The sequence below is a fragment of the Gekko japonicus genome, unplaced genomic scaffold (genome assembly GCF_001447785.1).
Source record: "Gekko japonicus isolate JY-2015 unplaced genomic scaffold, Gekko_japonicus_V1.1 scaffold14, whole genome shotgun sequence".
In the NCBI taxonomy this organism is placed as follows: domain Eukaryota; kingdom Metazoa; phylum Chordata; class Lepidosauria; order Squamata; family Gekkonidae; genus Gekko; species Gekko japonicus.
The window spans coordinates 273,577-297,276 of record NW_015176452.1 but is presented as its reverse complement, the minus strand read 5'-3'; the positions used below and the strand labels follow the sequence as shown (position 1 = coordinate 297,276).

The 23,700-nt window shown below is 43.4% G+C and overlaps 1 protein-coding gene across 2 annotated transcripts in view; it reads right to left on the bottom strand.

Annotated features, from left to right (window-relative positions):
• Positions 1-23,700, bottom strand: part of IGF2BP2 (insulin like growth factor 2 mRNA binding protein 2) — a 122,029-nt gene that overhangs the window by 38,854 nt on the left and 59,475 nt on the right. For both annotated transcript variants that reach the window (XM_015426853.1, XM_015426854.1), the window contains exons 3-4: positions 6,471-6,519; positions 519-570 (exon numbers count right to left, since the gene is read on the bottom strand). In XM_015426853.1, the coding sequence (XP_015282339.1) occupies positions 519-570; positions 6,471-6,519 (101 nt within the window). The remainder of the gene's footprint in view (positions 1-518; positions 571-6,470; positions 6,520-23,700) is intronic.

The following is a 23,700-nucleotide window of genomic DNA, read 5'->3' as shown; positions in this document are numbered from 1 at the left end:
AGGTATCAAGAATCCCTTAAGACAGTTTTTCTTCAGTTATTATCCTGGGTTAAGTATGTAGTCTAAGGATGCTTATTACTTCATTGCAGTGCTTCAAGGGGACTTTCCCCTATACAAATACCCCTTACCAGTACAAAATAGACAGTATGCGGAGGCAGATTATCATACAGAATGGCAGAGACATTGTATATGAATAATGATAACATACTCTGTGGAAAAAAGTTTTTGAGTTCAGTGGCACCTTAAAGACGAACAAAGTTTTATTCTGGTTATAAGCTTTCGTGTGCATGCACACGTGTGCACGCACACGAAAGCTTATACCCAGAATAAACCTTGGTTTTAAAGGTGCCACTGAACTCAAACTTTGTCCTGCTGCTTCAGACCAACATGGGTACCTGCCTGAATCCATACTCTATGGAGTACTTGATGTTATTAAAATCAGTTTATGCTATAGGAAAGGCTTAAAATGGTTTAATAAAAAAGCAGAATGAGAACGAACTTCTAGGAGTGCTTCTTACCTTGCTCCACATTCTCTACTGTCCCATGCTGAGCTAAAAGGCCATCTAGCACCTGAAAAAGAAATCAGAACACACAGCATGAGAGAAGATACTGGGAGGATTTCCTAGTGATTAAGAATGGGAGAAGGCACAAATCCTTGGTGTGAATGGGTGGACAGAAAAAGTGGAGATCAGGCAACTGAATCTATAATAAAAATAAATAGGCTCTGAAACAGATGGACTAGTAGCAAGCATGGAAAACTGGCTCCTTCAGGAGCTTCACAAACAAGGTGGTTTGGTGTCGACTTTCTAAAGGGACAGCAGCATTTGCTGAGGGGATGATCCAGTTGTAAGCATAAAACTAGGGCTCATTTCACCTAAAGAACAAAGAAGTTTTATCCATTTCTTCCCTTAGCTAACATTCCCAGCTAGGCCAATGACATCTCTCCTTATATATAATTCTGTTTTGGGGTGACTCTTTCCTGAACGTTCCACATGCTCCCAAATCAATTGGGTCCCTGATCTGTGTGCTAATCCCCTGGCTGCATTGCCTTGCTGTGTTGCCTCAGTCCTGCCCACAGAGCTGGTGGCCAATGTCTTGGGCTCAGTCTGGAGGGAGCTGGTGAACAGGATGGATCTCCTCAGTTCCCGGCCACAAACAGCTCCCATAGCAATGGAAAGCCAGCAGCATTAGCCAATTAAGGCTTGTGCTTTTAGTGAGGGAAAGTAGCCAGGGAGGGAGGGACACAGCCATCTGGCCACAGATATCTTCAATGTCACAGGGAGACAAGTCTGAAAGTCGAGCCTGCCAGAGACGAGGCAGACCGATGCAGGAGGGTCAACTGCCACCCACTGCCACTTCCCCGGGCACAGAGAGTTCCACGTGGGCGCCTCTAGCGAGGGCTGTCCTCTGATGCTCCGGCGAGTGGAGGCTTCGGAGGCCGAGGCTGAACATGGCGGTGCCATAGTGGTCATCGTCAGCTGTGCCAGGGTGCAGGGAGCCAGCCGGGCGGCAAGCCCATGGAAGTGGTGCCCAGCCTCTCGTCCTCAGTGTGCTGCGAGGCGACGGACAGGCCCAACGATCTGGCGACCACAGGGTAAAGAGGCCAAGGCCAACCATGCTGCACCAATCGCCGCCACCTGCAGATGGCTGCAGGTGGCAGGGCGGGCTGTGTGCAGACGAGGACCGGCCCCATAGACGAGAACGCGGCCAAGGAGGAGGGTGAGGCCGAAATCTTGCTAGCGCTCATTGTATTCCTTTTACAATGGGCTTTGCTACTAGTTGATTATATTTCTCATCTTTCCCAGAAACCAAGAATCAGAGTTACAGTTCTTACTGACAACAAGAATATACAAGAAATAAAACGGTATATGCACAAAATTATTCTATTTTTTAACCTAGCACCTTTCTGGCAGTGGCCAACAACAGATGCTTCAAATGAAGAGACTGAGAAGCTACAGGGCAGCATTAGAATCACACAAATTTAACATATTCTCAGGCGATTTGGAATACCACAAGAAGCTTGCATGAAATACACAGACTGTTTAAGTCATCCACCCAGGTAGGTTATAGTAAAATTGTATCCTGCCCTACATGCAACTCTGGCACGAACATACCATTGCATGCAATGCACTTTTGCAACTGGGGTAATTTATATGGACACATTTGCCAGTTGTTAATCTTACTTCAGAGCAAAAGACTGCACTAGAAGACTACCAAGACTCCTCTGTACCATGCAACCCTTGGAGCCTATAAAGATGCCTCCCACAGCTGCCTTGCTTAACAGCCACAGCAACAAACTTGCAGGAAACATTAAAATGGTGACTCTTCTCACCCCGAAAAATCAAAGTGGCACAGGATGCCGCTTTCCCAGAACTAAATACTTAAAGCTGCCTTGTTCAGTCAACACCTGAAAGCAGGAACTGACTCACCGGCAGGAAGTCAGGTGACTTTCCTAGCATATGAACTTCTGTACAGAAGCAGCAAATGAGGTCTTCTAATCAGAGCCACATTGTCATACTTGTGGGAATGATGACTAAGAAAAACAACAGCTACATCCAGTCATTTCTGAGGCTCTTGTACCCAGCAAGGAGAAAGAAGGGCTGCAAATCTGTTTAGTCATTCATGGGAAAATTAAAGTCCACTTCAGTCTGGTAGTGAAAATGAAGAAGAAAAATAATAACACTGGTTCCTATTTGTTATCCTGGCATCTGGCTGTCTGGTTTGGGGAGTTCAAGCTGAGTTCAAATCCAAAGGGATAGAAGAGGAGTCAGGACACTAAAACACGCCTTACAAGAGAAGGGGTTGCTCCTGACAATTTGTTTGTTTACTTACTTTATTTATAATCCGCCTTTCTTCCTGAGCCTCAAGGCAGAAGTCTTTTCTTCCAAAGTGTTTCTGCCAGTCATCACTGGAAGGGAGAGAGCTTGACTGATTCTGCATGTGCAGCACTGCCTCAAGCATCTCTTTGCCAGAACCTACTTCTGTTCTCTTTGAGAAGGAAGGCGTGCTTCATTTGTCAACTTTGCTAATCTGTGAGAGTGCAGGCTTGTAGCTAGTGTGAGGTTCCCCCTATTCCCTAATCTGTCACAGCGCCACCCTAAGAAGAGTTACAACCTTCTAAGACCATTGACTTCAATGGAATTAAAAGGGCAATCTCTGTTAAAGATTACAGTCAACATGCTGTACCTTAGAGTAAGTATCACAGTCCTGTGATTTAATGTGATTACTTGCAGTGTGTACACATACTCAGCCACCGAGTGTATACAGTTTACATTATTATTCCTGTATTTGTTTTCCACTAAGTACTCGCACCCTCACTGTCTGAACAATGCAAGCCTCTGTGACTGCTCTGCCATACTCACTGCCCTTCCTAGGGGGCCAAACACAAGCGGCCCGCCCTGCCATGTGATTCTGCCTGTTGCCTCTGCCTTTCCTGGGGTACCTAAGTGCCAGCTCTGCTGCCCACCTCTCTACCTTGGGATGCAAAATGGGGGTCTCCATACCTGCTCTGTAATGCTGCCTATCATTTCGGGGGCAACAACACCTCCCAGTATCCACTCTGTACTACTGTCTGCCTTCTGAGGATGCAAAAAATCTCTGCCCACCTGGCAAGCAATAATTTCATTTATAAAAACTAGGACCTTTTCTGCTACCTGCCTAGAATTTGGCAGGTAAAATCACTTGAGTGAGGGATGCAGTCCCTAAGAATTTCATCCAAATCAGATGGAAAACAGACATTACAGCCAGAAATGTGTTTTGCTTTTTACTGCCTATAAAACTAGGGCCCCTTTTCTCAGTCTGCACTGTGGCAAAGACAGTCCCTGCAATTAGATGCAGAATCCCTGATAATTGCCTTCAAATCTGGTAGGAGAAAAAGTTCTGCTGGAAATGTGTTTCTCACATATATCAATGGGAAACAAAGACAAATAATGGTGATTTTAAGATTATTCTGCCCACCTCTTAACTCGCCATCACAGAGGGGAAAGTTTTATACCTAATGAGAAAAGATTGCATTTATTGCTCTTTTTTTTTCCTTTGCAGTTGTTACTTTGCAGTCAATGCTTTGCCTTTTCATAATCAAGGACTCTGACTAAAAGTAAAGTTAAAGTTTCTTTGTTATGAATTTGGTGTCTGTCTGCATCTGCATACAAGTGTAACTTGACTGTTGTTCACAAAGGTACAAAGTGAAGATAGGGGGACCTCCACCTGGATTTGAATCACTCTACCAAGCAAGATTCTTACGGCATCTTTTATTTCCTGTTTAATTTGGTGTCAGTGGCCAGGGGATTGTTAAACTGAAGAAGAGTCTTTTGAGAGACAGAACAGTTTAATTTCCAAAGAGACCACTCAGGCATCTTTCCAAAATTCATTGTTGTGGGTAGTGGTAAAAGGAATTTTATTTCTGGGGTGAAGGGTGGGAGTTCTGAAATAAAACTGCACATGTAAAGTCCCCTCATTAGGGTCTAGTGGCTTGAGATGTGACCAGATGGTTAAATTCTCATCTCCCATGGGAGAACAAGGTGCCTGCATGACCACTTTGCTACAGCATCTGCTACACCCTGTGTTTACAGATGTCAGTATTTTCACCCTGCACTTCTAGTTGTGTAATCAATCCATCGCACTCTCAAGCCATTTGGGAAGTCAGATCGCACACTTCCGGCTGTGCACCATTTTTAAAATGTGCACATAAGCGGATCTTTGCCCCAGGGTTGTGAATCACCACTTGCACATTTCTGGGGCCAAACATTTTGTCAGGTTCGGGAGCCCCCAGGGGGAATTGTTATGAGCGACAAATCCCCCCAACCCCCCTCTCCTGTTTCTTGGGGTTGAAAAGTCATGGATATAGGCAACCATACTCCCTATCCCACTTTCCCCCATGCAAACTGTGTTAGCAGAAAGGTTTTCTGCTTCAGAGTTACTGTTTGAGAGCATCCCGTGGTTGACACAAGAGTAAATGTACTGAAGTCAATGGGGCTACTCTCATATAAATCTGAACTTTCCCCATGCATCCCACAGAAGAGAGGCAAAGTGAGGCTGTGAGGGGCTACAGTACTTGGCGGGGGGGATTGCAGAGCTGTCAAAATGGAGTGGTACTTCAAATGAGTGCAAAGCTGATGTGAAACAGACCTCAGTCCTACTGTTCCTCTGCAAATGTATGTACACAGAATCAACTCCTTACCTCTAAGGCGCTAAATTTCAAGAGTTCAATGAATAGAAGACTGTTTGGGGTGGAATAGAGCTGGATAAGGAGGAGATGTTGAGAGCTGAGTGTGAGGAGGGAGGAGCAAGGAGTACAAAAGAAAGTGAAACTTTGAGCAGAATACTCTAGAACTATCTTGAGATCTTTGTAAGTTTAACAAATACAAGAACACAAATGCTGTATAATGTTACTGTTTTAGTTAAATAAAACAATTTAAATGGTTATTATTATTGTTAATGATTATTTTTCGCCTTCCAATAAAGAACAGCAGAAAAGTTGTCCAGATATGAACCATTAACCTATTAAACAGGAGCTAGGTGGTGAGCTCCCCCTCACTGGCAGTCTTTAAGCAGCATCTGGACAAACACTTGCCAGGGATGCTCTAGGTCTAGGCTGATCCTGCATTGAGCAGGAGGTTGGACTAGATGTAGGGCTGCCAAATCCCCCCGGGGGGCGGATTTCCCCCGCTTTGGAGGCCCGATTTCCGACGCCGCGGAATCCGGCCCCGGGGGAAACCCCACCCCGGCGTCCACGTCTGCCGGATGTGACATGTGACGCCGGGCACGCTGGGGGCGGGGCCACAGCCATTTGAGGGGATCGGGATCGCCAGCCGGGAGCCCCCCGCTGCCAGGTAAAACACATTTGGCAACCCTAACTAGATGGCCTGTATGGCCCCTTCCAACTCTGTGATTCTATGATTCCATTCTATGATTCTACACAGTGGTTTTATAATTATCTTTTTCAAATGATAAATAACCAGACAATCATTAACTTTCTGATATAACTGTGAAACTAATCTAAAAAGTTATTATTCTAAAAATTAAATCTTCATCTGGGTGGTAAATATTAAGGTTATAAACAACCAGCAAGAATGAGCCTTTATGTAGAAAACCATGATTTAAATCAAGTCTTATCAGTGATTTAAATCATGATTTAACTTTGATTTAAATCAAATCCACCCTGGCTACATATCATCTAATCAATACAAAAAAGGGCAATGGATGAAAGCTCCACTCTCAACTTTCCATAGCCTATTGCTAAAGAAGAACAGCTACAGTGACTTGCAAGTTCTATTTGGCTGGAAAGGCAGCACAGAAATGTTTTAAAGAAAAAAATAAATGACATAGAAAATGTTAGTGTGGAGACCCAGTAGGACAAGGAATGAATGGATGTTTGATACATAAATAATATTAGTGCATGTGTGTATGTACAAATACAGTTATTGAGGAAGGAGATGGCAGGAAATAATTTTTAAAAATTATCCACTTACCTCCCACTGTAGGTGAGGGGGGATGTTCCGGATCTGAATCTTCCTGCTCCTATGAAAAAGAGTCCCAAAAGTAGAGATTACGTGAGTGTAGAACATGGGTAACAACAGACGATGGCTTTCTCCACACAAAGCACCAGCAACTTTCCTGCCGTTGACGGACCATCAGCTGAACCAGGACAGCATCTGGTTCTCTGGGGAAGAATCTGGGATCTCGGATAAAAGCTTCAGCAAACATTTGGTCAGCATTCAGACATCCCACCACCGCAGTTTGTTTGCTAAATCAGCTCCTCTGGCTCATGTGAGGATTAAATGGTGGTTTCAAGTCCTGGTTTGTGAGCCAGGTGCAAACTGCAATGTATTAAAGCACCTGCTTAGATGTCACACCAACTATGGTTTATTGACTTTTTGGTTTGCAGTTTCAATGCTGTGCAGAACAGTAAGGGGAAGCACAAACATAAGAACTTGCCTCATGCATATCACAAATAAAGCATCATGCCAATAAGAAGCCAGCACTGAGTATATGGCCATATTAACGATTCTGGGGCCCTGGCCAATCACTGCCACACCCACTCCCCCCTGCCTCTGTTGCCCATTGGCTAAGACCACCCCTGGGTCCCAATCCCTCTTCTCCACACAGAACATGCTTGGAAGTCTCAACAACTTAAAATCACAAAGTCATCAATAAAAGTGGCCAATAAATTATAAACTTCAAACATGCTTCTGGTGAGGTTTACAGTCTAAAATGCATCAGGCACTGCTTGCAGCACTATGTCACACACAAGTGTGATTGATTTTGCTTTGTTCAACAATCTCTCCTTTATGCGTACATAAACTAGCAGCCACCTACACACATGCTCCCAGCTCTCAGTCCTCCAGTCTTTCCTCTTTAAGAGTCTTTCTTCATTAAGTCTTTCCTCCTTAAGAGTCAACTCTGACCTGCATGGTCCGGGCTAGCCCCATCTCATAAGATCTCAGCAGGGTCGGCCCTTGTTAGTACTTGAATGAGAGACCACCAAGGAAGTCTAGGGTTGCTATGAAGAGGCAGGCAATGGCATACCTCCTTTGAACATCTCTTGCCTTGAAAACCCTGTGGCAAAGGTGTCAAACTCATTAGTTACGAGGGTCGGATCCGACATAAAAGTCATTTTGTCGGGCTGGGCCACATGTACCACAAAATGTAATGGCAGATAAACTGTATAAAGAACAGCAGCCAGTAAGCTCCGAGTTGGTATATTCTCACTGCAAGGCTCCATGGGCTGGGGTGTGTGTGAAGAGGAAAACCCACATAGGTGGACTGGAGAGGCAGCAGTGCAGTGCTGGGCAGATGCTCCCATGATGCTTGACTGCTGCAGACGAGGTTGTTCTGCCATGCTGAAGCCACAATGGAGTGGCTCTGCCCACTCCCCCCAGCACTCCCTCCCTTGCATAAGTTGCTCGTGGGCCACATAAGAGCCCTAGACGGGCTGGCTCCAGCCCCCGGGCCTTATGTTTCACACTCCTGCCCTTGCTACCACTTGCTGTTGTATTCGAAAAGCCCGCTAAATCGCTTTTTAGTTCTAAGCCGATCTGCTGACCTATATTTTATGTGATATCTATTTGTTGCTACTTTATTTTAATGTATTTTTATATATCTTTTGTATTTATTCTAGCTATTTTATTGTTGTAGTCAGTATGTTTTCTAAAGTCAGTGTGATTTTGTTGATTTACTGGCTTGATGCTGTAATAAACTATACAATACAATACCCCCCTTCCCTATGGGGTCATCATAAGTGGACTGCAACTTGATGGCACTTTACACATACATGTTAGGACCCACCCAAGTACTATGTTGACCAAGGGAGAAGATGAAGAAGATATAATCCTTATCGCAAACAGTTTGCACTGCACTTTGAAAGTACATCACACCTCAAGGGGCTCTTTTTGTAGCAGGAACTCATTTGCATATTTGGCGACACACCCCTAATGTAGCCAATCCTCCAAGAGCTTACAGTAGCCCCTGTAAGAAGAGCTCTGTAAGCTCTTGGGGGATTGGCTACATTAGGGGTGTGTCGCCTAATATGCAAAGGAGTTCCTGCTACAAAAAGAGCCCTTTATGGCCAATTTTAAAGTAGGAGGAACTGAAGCTCAAACAGTGCATTGTGACTTGCTTTGAACTCAGTTGCATATTGGCAGCCAAGAAGAAGGTGAATTCTTTTTGATACCTGCCTTGGCTGCCGTCTTTTCAAAAGATGCCATAGCTAGCATCCAGTAAAGATGATCTCACCCACTGCTTTGCTTCACAGACACTTTCCCAGATTGTAATTTAAGGAAGACAGGGGAAGGCAGTCCCCTTCCCAGTGGTTCAGACTATGTCTGACTGTTCCTCAAGAGCACTTATGTTTCCAGTTACAATGAGATTTAAAGAGGGGATTAGTAAATTGTGCAATTAGTGACTAAAATTAAGTGAAGAGGGGAAGTCACCACATTGCTCATTTATAAATGTGAGTCATTTCCTCTCATTGGAGAGAAAGCACAGCAGCCAGAGGGAGAGACAGTGGCCTGAGTGTTCAGGCTGAACACGCTGGTTTGCTACTGCTGTCGGCTGCTGTATAGCAGTGCCTTGAGGTTTGTCTGGGTGAGAGGATGGACATAGTGTACAGTCAAGCTAACCAGTTACTCATCTGGGACACAGGGCAACAAACCCTGAATATGTAATTCAAAAGTAAAACCAGAAAATTGCTGGAATGTAAATTCGCAACACTATTTCACACGTAACAGCTTTCATACACAGGTGTAAGGAGAAATGTGAATGAATTTTATGAATTTTATTGTTACGGCGCTTAGCCAGCAATGAGAAATGTGTATACTTGGAAATACTGTTAAATGTGAATATCGTTCATGTTTTAAAATTTATCCCCACAACAACCCTGTGAAGCAGATTAGTATGAAAGTGTGTGACTGGCCCAAGGTCACCCAGCAAATTTCTATGGCAGAATGGTGACTCAAACCTGGGTCTCCTACACCCTAGTTTGTCACTGTAGCCACTTCCCCACACTGGCTCATTATACATGACTGTATAAATACAGGATACATACAATTTACAGCAGTTTGTAATTTACAGTATCTCTCCCAAGTCAAAGTTCTTTGCTCTGTCCAGCCCTCCGATGCTTTCCATTTGGCCCCAACATAGCCCTGGATCCAAAGCACCTTTTACTCAGTCACTCTCTCCTGCACAAGCAAACCAATGACTCTTGAAATGAGTTCAACACCCCGGGTCTTAGACAAAAGAAAAAGAGGGTGAAGAGTTGGAGATGCACAAGAAAAACTCTGCTGAAGCCACTACTGATGTTCAAACTAGGGAGAAGGGCAGCTGAAGACATTTGTGCCTGGTATCTATATGGAGAAGAAACATGCAGCGTGGAAATGTTTTAGTATCAGCTAAAGCTCCATATCTTGGTTCAGTGCTGTATACTACTCTATCTGTGCAATGGTACTCCTTCCAAACGGTGTTGGCAAAAATACCAGCACAATGCCTTACTGTGACACTGGCCTGTTTAAAAAAGAGTATCCAAGTGAAGGCAAGGTGACGAAAATAGCCTGAAGCCAGATACACTCTGAAAGCTTTTAGGACTAAGTCGACTGCCTACACTTAGCATTATGTCTTCCAAACTCACCCTGACTCACATGCTCCATTGCAGTGGAAACAAAACTCCAGTACCAAAGTGCAGCCATGAGTCTATTTGCATTACCAAGGAGATATGTCAAGGCTTCTATCAGGGCAGGCAAACACTGCACCTGTTTTAATGTCAGACCAAATGGATCATTAATCTCTGCTCAACCGTACTTCCCATAACTGAGTCAGCAACAGATACCAAAAGTATACTCTTTGACTGAAGCACATCCAACCGCATTAGAATACCACCCAGGCCACCCATCACTCCAAATCACCCCCCAAAACCCACATGCTCCTTCTCAAAGGTCTGTCAACACAGTGACTTCTGAATGTGGGAAGCAAAGTTTCAGATGTGTAGCTGTGTTGGTGTGCAGTAGAAGAGAAGAAGAAGAAGAAGAGAAGAGATTGGATTTATACCCTGCCCTTCACTTGGAGTCTCAGAGCGGCTTACAAACTCCTTTCCCTTCCCCTCCCCACAACAGACACCCTGTGAGGTGGGTGGGGCTGAGAGAACTCTGACACAAACTGCTCTTTTTCAAGGACAGCTGTGCCAGAGCTTGTGACTGACCCAAGGTCACATCAGCAGGTGCAAGTGGAGGAGTGGGGAATCAAACCCGGTTCTCCCAGATTACAGTCCGCACACTTAACCACTACACCAAACTGGCAAGATTAAACTCCAGTGTAGCACTTTAAAGACCAAGCACTTTAAAGACCAACAAGCACTTTAAAGACCAACAAGATTTCAGGGTATAAGCTTTTGAGAGTCAAAACTCCCTTCATCAAATAACACAGGGAGCTTTGACTTTCAAAAGCTTATACCCTGGAAATCTTCTTGATCTTTATAGTACTACTGGACTTGACCTTCATCCTGATTTGCCGTTTTATTATAAGCAGAGAATTTACACTGGGGGAGCATTAAAAAACATAGCCCCCCTACTTGTAGTCAGAAGAGGTATGGTGCAGAATGCTCCTACTGAAGTCTTCCACAAAGGGGTTGGTGAGCTGGGCAGCTGCCTAGCACCGAGGTGCAGGGGCACCAGGGCTCCGGGATGAGCTGCAGGGGATCATCTCAGAGGGTGTCTATCAACTGACCATGTCTAAATGACAAGTAGCAATTAATTTACACATTTTCATGACCTGGCAGAATGGCTGGGAAATCTGATAACTTTTAACACCATTTTCATCTACAAAAGGAAACAAAAATACTGAAAGTAAAACCGTCAATTCCTGTGTTGTAAATCACTTTTGAAACCTTCTGTTACAATAGGGTATGTCACTATAATAAATTGTGATAGCTCTGTTATCTAGTCCACTGCCACTGCTCAGAATGGCGCTTTTCAAGCTTTGTTTTGTGCAAACTCCAGGGAAGTGGTTGAAAGATCGAGGTTATGAACGATGTCATTCTCAACAGATAGGATAGCAAGTGATATGAGTCTCTCATGGTAGACTGTAAGTACATTTTGATGAGTTGCAGCTTTGAGAAACTACACTGTATTCATAGTGCTACCCAGACATTTGGGGAAGGCACTATTTGAGTATCATGGATGTACTGCACGGCATCTCTCGGTAAGCCTTTTCTAGGAGGTAGAGTGTGCTGGAGATGATGGCCCAGCTCTAAACAAAGATCTGCAGTATTGATGATGGAGTTGTCGCCATCACTGAGGGCTCTGTGTACATCCATACAGGGGGTGGTCAGTATCTCCTGTAGTTGCTTTTCCAGGTTGTACAAAAATCCCCATATTTTCCTGTGACCCTCAAGCTGCTTAAATCTCTCTTCAACTGAAAAACAGTCTACAAGAGTGAAGAGCTTCTGTTTGAAGGTTTCTTCAGAACTATTGCAATTCTCATCATGAGTCTGACTCTCATATTCAAATTGCCTCTTCTCACAGCACTTTTGTGGGGGCTCCTTGAAATCGGTATCAGCATTAAGGGCTTCTGCGAGTTCTTTTGCAATGATAATTACCACTGCATAATCACTTTCCCGGTACAATATGATGAACTCTATGCATTTATCCATGAGGGAGATAGCAGTTATAACATCCATTGTAAGGCACTGCATAACCCTATTTACAATATTCACGTAGAACAGAATATCACACCATACAGCAACTGATATCAAGAACTTGGAGTCTAACATCTGGCCTGCTAGACACTGTGTTTCATGGAAAAGACCAGCATCTGCTTGAGAAAACTCTCCTACTTCCTTCAGTGCATAGGGTTGCCATTTGCCTGGTGGGGGCGGGGGATCCTCTGATTTTGTGGGTACCTGCTCACCACCAGCCAGCTGGCTGGTGGGAGGGAATCACCCCTCAACAGCAACGTCACATGCAACATGCCTGCAGCACCCGGAAGTGATGTTGGTACATCAGTGATGTCGGAGGGTAACACTCTGGCTTTTGGGCAAAACTCTATGGTTTGTTGCCGATCTTATCATAGAGTTTTGCCCCAAATCCAGAGCATTGCCCCCGATGTTGGCAATGTGCTGACATCACTTCCAGTGACACAGGCACATTGCATGCAACATCACTGTTTCAGTGGGGAATGGGGGCAACGTCACTTCCTTTTATTTTAAAACTACATTTTATTGACATTTTCAACTGGTAACAAGAGAAACAAGTTCATAACATGAACTTGACATAAACCAACACTAAAACTATACAGAGTATAAAACAAAAACATGATATAAGAACAGCAATGTGTAAAAAGAATAATATATTAAAATAATCCAGATGGTATACAATGAAGCATAGTACTGTAAAGGAAAACTACAGCCAATAAGATTTGGCCAAAGTAGAAGTTAAAAATAAGCAAACAAATTGTAATATTTAATTTTAGGATCTTTCCTATTGTTGAGATAAGACAGGAGACCATTGTTCTGCAAAATTTGAGTTATAAGTCGGTGATTCCGAAAGAAGAATTTGATCAGAAATTTTGGCCATTATAAAGAAGTCCCATAATCTCTTGATCCACTGGGTAACTGTAGGAGCTTGCTTATCCTTCCACCGTGAAACTAACAGTAACTTTGCTGCTGTCAAAAGAACAGAGATCAGATCCATTCTGCATTTAGGAATATCATAGTCATGCCAAAGATAAAGAAGGATGGTTTCAGGAAGCATTGGCACTTCGTAAGTAGTAATGAGTTTAATTTGCCGAATAATCTTAAACCAGTATTCTTGAACGAAGGGACATTCCCACCAGGAATGAATATACGAACCCATCTGATTGCATTGCTTCCAACAATATGGCTGTATGTTAGGGTTTACATGATGTAGTTTGACAGGAGTCAAGTACCAGCGAGTTAGTAACATAAAAGAAATTTGCTTAATATTTATTATGTTTGTAGAATAGATATTTGAGAGCCAAATTTCAGACCATTGTGATTCAGAGAAGTGAAGTTTGCAATCAAGATTCCATGCCTTCTGATAAGAAAAAAGTTGTTGTTTCCCCAAACAATGTGAGATATTGTAAAGTTTTGATATCAAACATTTGGTGTTTAAGGAATAAGTTTTCAATAGCATTTCAAAATCAGTAAGGCGAGAACGGAGAGACACTTTCTATGAGATGTTTGACTTGTAGATTTTGGTACTAAGGGAAGTTGGCAGTAATATTTTTTTCTAATGCCGATTTGCTCAAAATGTGACCATTTTTTGAGACGTCTACCAGATGGGTTAAGTGATTCTGTCTCCAAATCAAGAATTCAGAAGGAGATTCACCTGGCTTGAACCAACTCTGGCCCAGAAAGGTAGCTAAAGGAGAACTAGTTGAGATCTGTAATGATCCCAAATCGCGAGATCACTCAATAAAAAGGGATTAGATTTAATTAGGAGTGGCCTTTCAGATCTAGAGTTCCAAATTGATTCATGTAGAAGTCTGTGTGGGGTATAGGATTGTGCAATGCTTTTCCAATCAAGAGTTAAATTTGTGTTTAGCACAGAAACAATGCTGTGAAGATGTGAAGCAACATAGTATTTTAATACATCTGGAACATTTAGACTGCCCAGTTTGGGAGGTCTGCATAAAATTTTAAAACTAACATGGGGTTTCTTATATCCCCAGATAAACTCCTGAAAAACAATTTGCCAGAAGTGCAATATATTGTAGGGAATATTAAGAGGTAGGGTCCTAAAATAAAATAACAGTTTGGGGAAAAGCATGCCTTTGAGTAAGTAAATTGTATCAAACCAAGAAAGGTAGGTTGTGCCAATCCTTCATTTGTTTGGTCAGAGATTGAATCAGGTCGAGATGGTTAACTTTGAGGAGATTGTCAAGATTAGGGGGAATCTAAATACCAAGAGTAACCCAATATTTAGTGATCCATTGATAGGAGAAGTTTAGCTTAACATAGTTACTAGAATCAGTAGAAAGGTTCAAAGGGTATAGATCACTCTTTTGATGGTTAACTCTGAGACCAGAAACTTGGCTCAATTCCTGGAGAACCGTTTCAAGTGTTGGCAAAGATTATTTAGGATCTGTGAAATAAACAACAATAACATCCGCAAATAAACTTAATTTGTAAACGATGTCATTAATCTGTACACCTTTGATGTTGTGATTAAGACGGATTATATTGGCCAGGGGTTCAATCGCTATGGCAAAAAATAAGGGGGGGAGAGGGCACCCCTGATGAGTGCCTTGAGAAAGAGGAAAGTCTTCTGATACTTCACCATTGATCTTAATCTGAGCCTTAGGGGCAGCATGTAAAGAGTGAATTGCATTTTGAAATTTGCTTCCAAAGCCCATACATTGTAAGAGTGATTGCAAATATATGATTTCCACTCTGTTGAAAGCTTTTTTGAAGTCCAAAGATAAAATCAAAGCTTCCTTCTGAAAAATATTACAATGATCAGAGGTCATTTCGGGGGGGATCGCGGGGGAACGCAGTTCCCCCGGGTGAGGTACGGGGGCGGGGCACATGACGAAGCACCGCCCCCTGCTTCCGGCCGCCCCGCTTCCAGCCCTTATTCAGCCAGGAGGAGGCAGGAGAAGAGGGAGGGTAAGTTGCTTCCTCCCTGCCTCTCCCCACCCCTGTGTGCCTGGGGCCAGGGAGGGCCTTTGCGGGGCTTCCTTGCACTCCCGCCGGCCTTGCAGGTCCACCGCCGGGCCCCTCATGGGGCTCGGCAGTGGAGCTGCAAGGCCGCCGCCGGCGACCGGGACCGTTGGGGGCGGGGTGTGTGGCCTTATGACACACATCCAGTGATGTCAGGGGGTGTGGCCTTATGACACACTTCCGGTGGTGTCAGGGGGTGTGGCATATGCTAATGAGTTATGCTAATGAGTTCCCCTAGCTCTTTTTCTACGAAACGACCCCTGACAATGATTAATAATTTTAAAGATTTACTAATGTTTTCCGCCATATCTCTAGTTGGTATAAACCCTGACTGATCAAGGTGTATATATTCCATGATAAAAGAATTCATCCTGGCCACCAGAACTGCTGTGAAAATTTTACTATCCTAGTTGAAAAGAGCAATGGGCCTGTAGGATGAGGGATTAGTTAGATCCTTCCCTTTTTTCAGCAGAACGATGATGCTAGAGTCAGACCAAGTATCCGGCATTTTACCATTTTCTAAAATAAAGTTACAAGTATCAGATAAAAGGGAAGCCAGAATGTGAGCATATTTTTTACAGAATTCAGGGGGATAACCATCCCTACCAGGAGTTTTATTATTTTTGAGGGATTTGATAATTTTCAAAACGTTTTGAGCAGTAACAGGTTGTTCCATCACATCTTTTCCATTGGGAATAGGTGTCAGATTAACAGAAGAGACTCTGTGATTTATCAATAACCATTTATTGCAAATATACAAATAAAACAGCTTCCCTCATGGTTCCTTTCCTGTTTGGTTTCTGCTCGCCCCTCTTCTTGTTAGGTTTCTACTCTTCCTGTTTGGTTTCTGCTCTTCCCCTCTTCCTTGGGCCTAGCAGAGGTTCACATTTCACTACAGTAGGGGTGTTACTTCTGACTGAAGCTATTCCTACACTTTCCCAACTTTGTGTAATGTTGGACATTCCTGTAGTGTAACAATATTCAGTTTTCCAGAAGGACTGCTTTCAGTCGTTTCCTGGATATTCCAGGCCCATTCTAGATAGCTGGTAACCTGGAGTAGTAGTAGTAGTAGTAGTAGTAGTAGTAGTAGTAGTAGTAGTAGTAGTAGTAGTAGTAGTAGTAGTAGTAGTAGTAGTAGTAGTAGTAGTAGTAGTAGTAGTAGTAGTAGTAGTAGTAGTAGTAGTAGTAGTAGTAGTAGTAGTAGTAGTAGTAGTAGTAGTAGTAGTAGTAGTAGTAGTAGTAGTAGTAGTAGTAGTAGTAGTAGTAGTAGTAGTAGTAGTAGTAGTAGTAGTAGTAGTAGTAGTGGAGGTGGCAGAGGCAGCAGCTAGAACCTGGGAAGCTTCATTGGGATCCTACAACTGAAAGGAAGGAAACGAGCAATGAAAGAAAAGCAGCAGAGGGTAGATAGCTTGTTCTGAAACTTTTTCCACTGATATTGCTGGGAAAGTCTGAGAGGCATTGTAGGGCCTGTAACACTACTAGATTTTGCAATCTTGCACAAGGCACGCAACTTGGCAATGCTACAAAGTTGACCAAGGGAGCAGGGCACCAAAGGCACTCTTCACCCAGGGCACTATGTATCCTAGGGCTGGTCCTGTTTCCACACAGATTTTTATATATGTAAGAAAATCCACAGCATTACATTATGATACTTCCTTTGTATACTGTAGGCATATATAATATTTGCAAGGGGTTATTATTTACACATGACTAATCTTGTTAACAATATGAAATAGTGTGTTCAGTTATAATATACTATTGAAGAATTTGGTGTTTTTAAATTTATAAAGTTTAATTTGATATCCAAAGATGCTGCCCAGTCCTATTGCAACTAAAAATGTATGAGGTATTTCTGTACAAATTACCCACATCTTGTTTACTACAAAATCTGTTTTCTCTATTTTTAACTCTTGTTTTTCTCCTACTTTTCATATGGCAAAACCTAAGACATATGTGCTAAGAAAGCACAGGGTTCAGCAATTTGCATCTCCCCCCCCCCCCTCTGTTCAAGCTGGCTAACAAAGCAACAAGTTGCAAACACATAAAAATCAATCAAACAAGATAGAAACAACACAGCCAGATCTGCAAAAAGAATGGCTCAGATCCAGCAGTGCAATCCTAAGAAATGTTTCCTGGGAGTAAGTCCTACTTCAGTAGGATTCTGAGTAGACATGCTAGGATTGCCCTGTTAGTGCTGGATACATTTGCAATTTTGCTTGTAGGAAACAAAGGCATTTATACTTCTAGTACAATTTATATGGTAAAATTTTAAATGATGCATTTTTTATTTTTTAAATCAGTAAAATAATTTTAGTCTTGATAAGTAAGTACTGTATATATTTCACTTTTTTCCCAAAAATTCTGTTTCTAAAACAGGACATATTTTTCTCATGGCTTCAAAATTTCCACAAATGCTATATCTCTCCTGAGGACTGGACAGCAATAAACTGTGGATGTCATGAATTCAAACCTAGCCATGGGTTTTGAGCATAGAGTTGCCAGATCTGAGTTAGGAAATTCCTGGAGATTTTGGGATGGAGCCGTCAGAGGGCAGGGTATAACACCATAGTGTCCATGCTTGAAAGCAGCCATCTCTGTTATCTGGAGATCAGCTTTAATTCTGTGAGATCTTCAGCCCCACCTGGAAGCTGGCAACCCTATTTTAGCACCTTTAAAACAGCTAGCATTTGCCTCCTTGAATTGTTTTCTGCTGAAAACTGAGTCAACTGATACCACAGGTATTCTCCAAAAAATCTATTTTCATCCATGTACCTACTCCCCAAACATGTTGGTTCCTAGTATAATCTCACACCTTTAAAGAAAGTATTGCTCTCTATATCTAAAATTTCCTTGTATCACTATGGGTTGATGCAGTCACAAGTACCTTAGTGTCCAAACCTTCTCAGAAGCCTTGCAAGCAAAACCAAGGGCCCACAGCCCCTGCCATCTGCAGTCTTTGGGAACACCAAGAGAGAAATGAAATTAAAGACAGCAGCCAGATTTTGAAACCAGGTGTAATTTAAATGTTTCATTCCTCAGGATCCATGGTGTTAGAAAAACTGAATGTAAGAAAAGAAAAGAAAAAAGAACCAGCAAGAAAACATCTCGAGAAGGTGGAAATGAAGTTGTGTTGTGCCACACTATAAGTACAGCGGACAGAAACCTCAGCCAAGCACTGTTTTTTCACATGCCAGGTAAAGAAGCAAGGAAGAGATTAAATACAGTACTTTTCAGTTTGATGACAAGGCAAGTAAGGCAAAAAGATCCAAGATTTGGTTAAATAAATTAATATACTGTAAAAATTTTAAATAGACTTGCATACAAACAGCACAAATTCTTCAGCAGAAGTCAGACTAAAACACAGAACCACTTGTGAATAAATTTAAAGTTTTTAGTACAAACAAATGTTAGAATTTGGAGAATGATGTGAACCACTCATTAAAGATCATATAATATTCAGCGCGAAGTTGGACTGAGAGAGTCTGATTTAACCCTGGTATATGTATTAGAAAGAGGGTTGCCATCCTCCAGGTGAGGCATGGAGTTCTCCCGGGATTACAGCTGATCTCCACACTCCAGAGATCAATTCCCCTTGGAGAAAAGGGCAGTTTTGGAGGGCGGCTCTGCTGTGGCATCATATCCCCGCTGAGCTCCCTCTCCTCCCCAGACTCCACCCTCTCCAGGCTCCACCCCCAAATCTCCAAGAATCTCCCAACCCAAAGTTGGCAACCCTAATCAGACCCTGCATAAGCAGGGGAGAGGAAGAGACTACAAAGCATTTAAGCAGAGAAACAAATTTGCAGAAGTTCTTAAAAAGCTGAACACTCCAACCATAACAAAAGACCCAGACAGAAAGAAGTGCCGCAGAGGTATGAAGAAGTGGCAATGTGCAAATCATTATCGTCATTATTAGCACAATTCTTGCAAGAATTATTAGTGATTTCGTACCAACAGATTCTCTTGTGATCCTTAGAAAGGTAGATCCACACTGCTAAATCCCACATTTGCACACTGGCTGGGCAGGGGAGTACTGAAGCTGGGAAATAGTGGCTTTTCCAAGGCCACCCAGTGAGTTCATGGCAGAGCTGAAAATCCAGCCAAGGAGTTCCTGATTTGTAACTCAGTTTCTTAGCAACTATATTACACCAGTAATTGCATCAGTCATCGCCTAAATTCTTGTGCATACAAGAAAGAATGCAGAAAATGTGGCAAATTTAAACGTGCTAAGTGATCATGGAGTATGTGCTCAAAACACGCCTGTCCATACAGAATTCTAACCCCAATACAATATACTTGCCACTGACAACCCACCCCAAACACCCATCTCTTTCCAGTCCTGATGTAACCCCTCCATGGGCATGCTTTGCCCCCTTCAAATGCAATACATACCCACTGATAGATCTTGAAAGCATCTTTCTTACCTCATATGGCTGCAGTCCGTTTGCCACCTTCTTGCTCCTCCCGCCTTCAGAAATTAAAAAAATGTACAAGAACTTACTTGAAGGAAGGGGACCCTAAAGTAATGCCTGAGAGTGCTCCCCCCCCCATTTAATAACGGGAAAAAAGCACATGCCTATTGTAACAGGGAGGGTATGAGCACCTGGGCAGTACCTGCTGATCTTCACTGAACTAGAAGATAGTAGTGAGATTCAGTGTCTTCTTCACAGCCAGTCCCTCTATTAGCAAACTGATTTGCATTTTGCTATAATAAAAATGCTTTTGCTATAATAAAAATGTACTAGTCTTTTGAGGTGTAACCACTGTTTATTTTTGCTGCGATTATCATTGCTACGCCTCTGGAATTATTGAACTGACAGCAATTGGTCGGAATTCAGCCACTTCAAAGAGCCTCCCAGATTCCAATAACCTCCCTCCCACCAACCAATCAAGGCGTGAAATGGATGGAAGCTTCCTGGGAGAGCCCAGTTGTCTTTTGACAGCCATTAAATCAACTCTTGCCAGTTTTACAAGGCAAACCAAGAAGGGAAAATGCTTTTGGGCTCAGCTTGTGCCCAATTTACAGTGACTTCAATGAACAAATGCCAAGTTGGGGAAAGGGGAGGCATGTGATCTGCCCCTTGGAAATCAACAGATTAGCTGCCCTTTTCAGGGTGAGGCAAATATAAATTCAAGAGTAGCAAAACACTGGAAAAAATTATTGAAATACCAACCAAAACTGGCCTGACACTCACAGCCACTTGTGAAATATGATTTACTAGGAAAAAGGCCCTTTGTGGAAATAAATACAACAGCCTCTAGAAAGAGGCTCTGGGCGAGGTGCCCCGACCTTGGACACTCAGGGTCAATTTGCTGTGGCGACCTCAGCAGGGTATAATGACACTAGGGTTGCCAAGTCTATCTACCTTGGTGGCGGGGGAGCCTTGCTGGGCTCTGGGAGCCGTAGGTGGACGTGCGCGCGCCGCCAGTATGTTACCAGAAGTGATGCGCGACGTCGATCACGTTGAGGGCGTGGCCCTGATCGTCGGAGGGAAAACCATAGAGTTTTCCCTCCGACTATCGGGGCCATGCCCCCAACGTGATTGATGTGGTTGCGTCACCTCTGGTGACATAGCCATGCTGCGCTTCGGGGGGTGGAGTTCCCCCCAGGACCCAATTCCGCAGCGGTGGAAATCGGGCCTCCAAAGTGGGGGTTTACCCGCCCCCTGCCCCCACTTGGCAGCCCTAAATGACACTGAGCCCACCATTTCCTCCAGAGGAACTGATCTCTGCTACCTAAAGAACAGTTGTAATTTTGAGTGATCTCCAGCCCTCACCTGGAGATTGGCAATGATGGCTCCCCAGAAGAGAATAGTTGGTTTGGAGGGTGGAGTCTATGGCTTTGTACCTGTTCAAGGTCCCACGCCTCCTGAAACCTCACCCTCTCCAGGCTCCATCCCTCACATCTCCAGGAATTTCCCACCTGGAGTTGGCAACGCTATCTTCTTCCCAGCCAATCATCAACCTACCTTTATTTCCCCCTCACTCTTCAGCTTTCCACCCCCCACACACCTGCAGCCTCTCCAGTGCTCTGAAGCCCTGACTGCTACATCACATTGGCTGTCATACGGGGGCCACCTCAGCAGCATATAAGGATACAGAGCCCACCATTTTCTCCAGGGGAACTGATTGATCTCTGCCATTTGGAAAGCAGTTGTAATTCTGAGTGATCTCCAGCCCTCACCTGGTGATCGGACACATTTTACCTCAGAACAGCAAAACTGTTTAGAATGTTAGAGGCGAAAGCCAATCAAGTTGCATATGCAAACAACCTCTGTGTTCCGAAGCAGAGGCCAATGAGGCTGCATATGCAAATAACCTCTGTGTTTTGACTGGCTATGGGGGCCAGGGAGGAAGAGCAAACTGTTTAGAATGTTGGAGGCAGGACTCAGGCAAAGCAGCCAGTGGATAGGGAGACCCTCTGAATGACAGATCAGAGAGCGAACTTATTTTGGAGGGTGTGGAATGTTCTAGAGAAGTGCCACCACCATTCAGCTTTTATTTATAAGGGAGATGCCTCTGTTAAACTGCCTGCTAGAAAGGACGGATGCTAGTAAAAGGATGCTTCTATTTGGGGCCCAACTACACATTACAGTGGAGACTGGTAACTGGATCTTCCAACTTTTTTGCTGTTACTGTTTTAACGGGCTTGAGAATTTGCTAATAGTGGTGGTGGTGGGGAATCATTAACTCTTTAAGTGACAAAAATGCTCCCAACTTCTATTTGCCTGGAGTGTGTGTGTGTGGTTTTGATGAGAAAAAGCACACAAATCTGTAGCCTCAGTCTCAAACATTTTTATCCTGCCCTTGCTCCATGGAGGTCAGCAGCATATGGGGGCTTCCTTATATCTTCACAACACCCCTGTGAAGTAGGTCAGGCTGAAAGAATGTTGATGGACCAAGGACACCCAGCAAGCTCCCATGAAACAGTAGGGATTCAGACCTGGGTCTCCCAGATCGTACTCCAATATTCTAGCTATTACACCACAGTAGCCTCTCCACTTTTGCATTTCAGCTTAGAAAACAAAACAAATCCCAAGCCAGTGAGAGATTCAATCACAGACCTCCAATGTAACAAATAGCATGGCTTTAAAGGATATTTGCCTAAAGCAAGAGTTAGCAAACAGCTAACCTCACCTGGCTGGAGTCCTAATTAGTTTTCTATTTTACCACAAGAGGGCATACAACCCATTGTTTCAACACAGGAAAGCATGGCAGTGAGGAAGTATTTTTTACTACAATTGGCATTTGTCTTGAATCCACCCATTTGGCAGGTGTTCGGTAGATGGACTTTTGGTGCTGAGCCTCAGGTGATAGCGACACAAATGCCTGATAATAAATCCAGAACAGTTCAGCTCAACTGGCTGTGAATATAGATTCAAACTGAGGGACTCTGTGACCGCTATGCTGCCTGTTAACAACTCTAACCGAGACCTTTAGAACAAATTTGGGTCCAGCGGCACCTTTAAGACCAGCAAAGTTGGTCTTTATGTATGGGGGGAACACACAGGGGCTGAGTTCAGACTGGCAGTTTGCCCCAATATAGGCACATTTCAGAAACGTTCCACAACCAGATTAAAGGGGCCGTTCACAAAGGCACATCTGTCCAGCGTTCCCCAGCCATACTCAACTCGTCTTGTAACGCTTCACTCCCAAGTTTAAAAGATACCTGGTGAAAGTGGTATCAAACCCTGGAAAGTGCGATTAGCCCGCATCCATCCCGTAGCAACAAAGTGTGAACACCAAAAGCCACGGGTTTTCTTGTGTGCTTATGCGCATAAGCGCATATCTCCAGATTACCAAAAAGAAAGCCCTGCTTTACAGCCGTGCCTCTGTCAGGGGTGAGCCAACAGTGTGAACGCTCCCTTTCGCTTCCTCCCTGGTATGCTCCCGCATCAGTCGGTGCAGTGTGACTGGGAAAACCCGGAACAGTTTGTTTTAGGTCTTTTTTGCCACAACTCCCTCCCGCTTCAAACTGCCAGTCTGAACTTGGCCAGGGTGTGTTTGCAGAGGTTGTAATGCTCAGTCCATGGTGATGTGTTCATTTGTAGTCTATTTGTTAATGTGCTTTCTAGGTTTTTAAAAGCTTCCAGACAACCACTTTTATGCTCCTTGTTTGCAAAGCCATTGCCCTCATCCGAGATATATATGCAGTGGTAAAGGGGGGCAAGGGCAGTTTCACATAATTTGTGGAGGATGGGTACATTACTGACCAGTTACTAGGGTTGCCAGCTCTGGATTGGGAAATACCTGGAGATTTTGAAGGTGGAACAGAACCAAAGAGGGGAAAGAAATTTAATGCAATAAAACTGAATCAAGAACCAAAAAGGTAAGAAAAAAAACCTGGTAGAGGACCAATAGTTAAAACCTCATATAAACTTATTATAAGTAAAAATACATGTATTTATTTTGAGAAAAAAATATATAAGGGTCCAATGAAAGCCTCGTTATTAAGGACATTTTGGCTTGCACTAATTGGTTACATTATTACTTTCTGGACCACAATTGGAAGACACACAAAAGTAACACCATTT